The sequence below is a fragment of the Gavialis gangeticus genome, unplaced genomic scaffold (assembly GCF_001723915.1).
Source record: "Gavialis gangeticus isolate Ggan-Ray unplaced genomic scaffold, GavGan_comp1, whole genome shotgun sequence".
NCBI lineage: Eukaryota > Metazoa > Chordata > Crocodylia > Gavialidae > Gavialis > Gavialis gangeticus.
In genome coordinates this window covers 125,799,251-125,804,305 of record NW_017729024.1, presented here as the reverse complement: position 1 = coordinate 125,804,305, position 5,055 = coordinate 125,799,251, and the positions used below count along the sequence as shown (strand labels likewise).

At 41.6% G+C, this 5,055-nt stretch overlaps 1 protein-coding gene across 3 annotated transcripts in view; it reads right to left on the bottom strand.

Moving 5' to 3' along the window:
• The window catches only part of FCHO2 (FCH domain only 2), a 153,489-nt gene extending 150,550 nt beyond the window's left edge, over positions 1-2,939 (bottom strand). For 2 of the 3 annotated variants that reach the window (XM_019517669.1, XM_019517670.1), the window contains exons 1-2: positions 2,824-2,936; positions 638-712 (exon numbers count right to left, since the gene is read on the bottom strand). In XM_019517669.1, the coding sequence (XP_019373214.1) occupies positions 638-712; positions 2,824-2,876 (128 nt within the window). In that variant the 5' untranslated portion in view covers positions 2,877-2,936. Of the gene's footprint in view, positions 1-637; positions 713-2,823 lie in introns of all 3 variants that reach the window. The other variant, XM_019517671.1, reaches the window with a different exon arrangement.
• Between the last annotated feature and the right edge of the window lie 2,116 nt (positions 2,940-5,055).

The following is a 5,055-nucleotide window of genomic DNA, read 5'->3' as shown; positions in this document are numbered from 1 at the left end:
GGGGGGGGGTGTCGGACTAGATCATCTGTTCAGGTCCCTTCAGACTCCAAACTACTATGAAACTATGAAACGTCCTGGATACAGAAAATTATAGACTAAATATAGACATCTGATTTATGGCACTTTATAACCTGCCTAACATCTGATACCCCAGGTAACCTCTCTACTATTTACCAGCTACATCTTATCATCAGGTAACCATTCCCTTCCCTTCCCCAACCTGTTTCTTACCCACTGACTGCCTCAATTTGCTTTTTCACTTCAGGGCATGCTTGCATACTGGCCTCTGGCTTCTATTCTGTTCCATCCAGGAAGAGCACAGAACTACTGCAGATACTCCCTTAGCCTAAAGAATGGTGTTGTGCCCAAAAGCTTCCAAAGAAGAATTTTCCCAACTATTTTAGTTGGTTTAATAAAAGATAACGCGTTTACCTAAAGAACCTTGTCCGCCTATGTCCTTAGACTAACATGGCTACAACCTATATCCCCTACTGCAATATACTACATTTTAAAAGGTAGCTGGAGTCATTGACTTTCACTGGAACTTCAACTCCGTTAATGAAAGAGTTAGGCTGAAATTTAATCTATATGAAGCCAAGATATTCATAATTTTGCTTTTATACCTATATTAACTTACCCAAGTTGTGTATAATTGCTTGCTGATTTGGCTAGTTTTGTCATTGACCTTGAATACGTCTCCTCTATTGTAGACCTGTTAAAAACAAACATGCTCAGACAGTTTCTAATGTTCAGCAACCGGTTCACAATCAATAAGGTTATTAGGTTAGGTAAATGTATATTCTAAACAGACTCAGTCAAGGAAATTCAGTTTGCCCTTCTGTTAAATTTAAAATTTTGCTTCAATTTAAATTTCAACACATAAGTAACCCCATTGTGATATAATATAGGGACCTACCGAATTTATGGCAGAACTGGACTGCACGGCAGCTCCTTTAATCTTATAGGTTCCCCCACACACCCTACCCACCATTCCTAATTGGCTGAGGGGTCCCGACAGCTCTGTTAATTGTTGCTGACCTGCTGGGAGGCAAAAACAGTGCCATATTTAAAGCTGTAGTTTTCGAATCCCAGCAAATAAAGGGGCAAATGGAGAAGCCCCTCCAATGAGGCACACGGGGGGACCCTGAAAGATTAAAAGAGCCATCACACAGCTCACTTCCACCGTGAATTTGGTAGGTCTCTAGAAATGATCATAAAGTCTATAGGACTATTCAAAGTGTTTGAAGTTAAACAAATGTATAAGCCTTTATTGAACTGAGGTCAAAAGGATAAAATGCCTTTACTGCACAATTAATTGATACGTACCGCAGGGAAGATACAAGATAAACAGATAATTTTGTCAAGAGAATTAAGAATGGAACAGATACAATATACTTTTTTCTACCAAAATAATTGCCTAATTCTCACCTGAAGAATGAATGACCAACCAATTTGCTAGATATTTTACACTTATTTAAAACATCAATTACAAATTTATTTGACAGTTTGTAAAAGTGGCATCAGTGAAATATCAGCAAGATTCTATCATACATACAGCTATGAACACAACAAGCACAGTTGCATACACTATTTGTAACTGAGCCCAGTAACTGGGCTTTGAAAAACACTGCAGAACTTTTCATTTAAATGTTACAAAGAAGGTTTAAAAACTACTAATTGAAGGGTGGATAAGAGCCAAACATATGACCACTGCGCTTTAATGATTGAGAACAGCCCTATTTTATTATATCCATTTTATATATAGATATTCTGTTACTGAATGATTAAGTGAGTTGGTTAAGGTCAAATCTGTAACTAGTCAATGTAAAAATGTGTCTTCTACCCTGTCATTCAGTCATTTGACCAACACTTTGTAAGCCCCACTTTAAAATGTTCTCTCTCCAGAGTTTGATAGGATTTTAAGAACACTTAAGTATTTTCCCAGAATTCTTCAGATAAAATCATACACATTCAGGACAAGGTATACACATACATAGTTACAAACTGCAATCTGAACTGAATTAACAGAAGACATACTCCTCAGCTGACATATCTTTATCTTAACCCTAATGTCAGTTGACATTAGACCACTAATACTCCCTTAGGTCCTACAGGTTTTCAGAGTAGTTTCTGCTATAATTCATCTTTTGGATATGCACCTGGTCCATGGGGCTCCTGGAGGGAGCAGGATGAGAGGGGTGAGACCACTGCCAAATTCTAGTTTACAGAATCCCACTGGGGATGCATGCTGGTGACAGAGGGGCAAGCAATGTGTGCATTAATCCTTGCAACAGTCAATACTTCTGCTTGCCTCACCTCTAGGGATATATCCAGATGTGGTCTGCAAGGACCCCTGCAACCCAGATCTGGCTTACAAGGATTCTTGCAGCCCTGATCTGGCCCAGGACCTAAAGGAATTTGATACCCTTGTTATAGGCAACAGTCATCATAATTTTTCTAGAAGCAGCACTATTTCTACTGTCTAAGAAAAGAAATGCCTACTCTTCTATGAACAAAGTAAAAAATAGGGTCAACTTCAGTTGCCAAATATTTATTAATTTTGGTCTTTTTAACTCACTGAAGTAAAACTGTACCAGCCAATTCAAACTTCAAAAATAGAAATCATCTAAATACTTAATGCTCAAGGCACTGTTTATTTTCAAGGGAACACTGGAACTCTAGATATCCTTGAAAGAGTAAAAAACATAGTAATGCTTATGAACTGCAGAAAAAAAATACATACCTACAATGTACAATCTGAAACTTTCAAAAACAAATGCATGAGTGTGCTAAGATTCAGGACTAGCAAAGATAAACACTTACCTTTCTCTTATAAAATCTGCTAGCTCTTTTGTTGATGTATGTCCATGCTTCATGTTGTGATAGAGGACATCAAAGCCATTGTTTCTTTCCCCCTGAGATAAATAAAAAGGCTTCATTAAAAAAAATGAGAAGTACAACTTGTTAAAGTGGTGTAAAGCCAAGTATTTTCCTATGCATTTTAACAATAGATCAAATGTCATTCTCACTGAACAAAGTAGTCATTCCTGGTACCTTAACTACCCCTTCCCCAATGCCACTATAAATGCCCTTTTATCTGAGCCAATTAAAAGTTATTCTAATAATGCTTTTCGACACATCTATATTCTCTTCCATGGGCTTCTGCATCACTGCCTTCCCTTAATGGTCACATGGCTGTTCCTTTAGTGCTTTCTTTCCCCATCTCTCCACCTCTGAAGATGTCCCAAAAACGTGCGTGTCCTTACTCCCCTCCTCTTTTCTCCATGCTTATTCCCTAAATGATGTAACCCAACACAAGCCAACATTTTTGGCAGGTGTGCCACAAATTAGCCACTCAACCTCCCTGAGTGCCCATTCCAATCCCTGTCCCCCTACCTTATCTGCTGTTCTGCTTTCTGCTCCCTACTTGACCCACAGTTCTACTTTTTGCTCCTTGCCCTATCTGCCACTGTGCTCCCCCTTTTCCTCCCCAATCTATGGCATACTACACAGATGCTGACCATGCCACCTGTGGCACCCCTACTTAATATATCCCCACTGTTTTAGAGAGATGACAAGTCTCTCTCCCCAATCCAATGTCTTCCGTTTTGTTCAGGCTCATCTCTCCTTCAGCCTTTCCAATGTTACCTCGTGTCTACATCAAAAACACAAAGCTCAAAACACTAAGATTTCCTTCTACACTATTTATCTGTACCCTCATCTCCATCAACACTGACACAGCTTTGTTATCCTCATAAGTCACTCAGACACAAACTTTAGGCTTATCCGACTCTTCCTATTCCTTTTATCCTTATATCCAGACTCTTTTCACATACATATTTAGTAGGCCTGTGCGAGTCGGCAGCGATCCAATTTGGCTTTGGATCCGGCTGCTTCGGATGGCCGTGATCCGATCCGGAGCTCTGGACTCGGTTTCCACCTTGATCCGGCTGAAGTGGCTCTGAAGCTTTGGAGCCACCTCGCAGATCTGGCCATAGGGTATAATGAGGACTCAATGAAATATCTATAACTTTGTTATTTTTTTGTCCTATTTTGATGCAACTTGCAGGGATCGTAGCCTCTGCTGAAAGCATGAAAGCTGCCAAGTTTCAAGAAGATCGGTGCAGGTCTTTGGGAGGAACTGTACCCCAAATTCTTGAAAGCAAAACTCCTGTCATGCCTACGTGTTACAACACAGGGGGGTCAAAACTGCAGGGGTGGTAGCTCTTACTGAGGACACAAAGCCTGCCAAGTTTCAAGGAGATCAGTGCAGGGGTTTGGGGGGAACTGCACCTCAAGCTGCAGGACAAGCAAAACTCGTACGATGGATGACCCTGCATGTGTTAAGGCGTTGTGGGGTGACAGCTGCAGGGATGGTGGCCCCTGCTGTGATGCCTGCCAGCTGTCGACGAGATCGGTGCAGGGGGTTCTGGGGCCCTGCACCCCAAGGTGCTGACAGGCAAAACTGTGCCAAGACTGTGTCAGTCTTGGGGAAGTTGATTGTCTGTATTGATTCTTTCCTCTCCTTAGCCTGGTTTTGTAGGTGCTAATTGATGCTCGGTAAGTTGTTATGTAGTAGCTAGGTTCTGTGTACTGAGCTGGACCCTGAGCGAATCATGATTGATTAACTGGTAACTGGGAACACAGCAGCTTAGCAGCCAGACCTGCAGCAGTGTCTCCCCTCCCCACCCCAGGACAGACAGACAGTCCCACAGCACCAGTTCTGCTTGTCTGCAGCTTGAGTGGCAGTTTCCCCCAAACCCCTGCACCGATCTTCTTGAAACTTGGCAGGCGTTGTGGCCTCAGTAAGAGCTACCAGCCCTGCAGTTTTGGCTCCCCTGTGTTGTAACACATAGATGTGACAGGAGTTTTGCTTTCAAGAATTTGAGGTACAGTTGCCCCCAAACCCCTGTATCTATTTTCTTGAAACTGGGCAGGCTTTATCCTCTCTGCAGAGTCTACAACCCCTGAAAATTTCATCCACATCAGACAAAAAACAACAAAGTTACTAGATATTTTATTGTTTCCCCATTATACCCTATGGCTGGATATCCA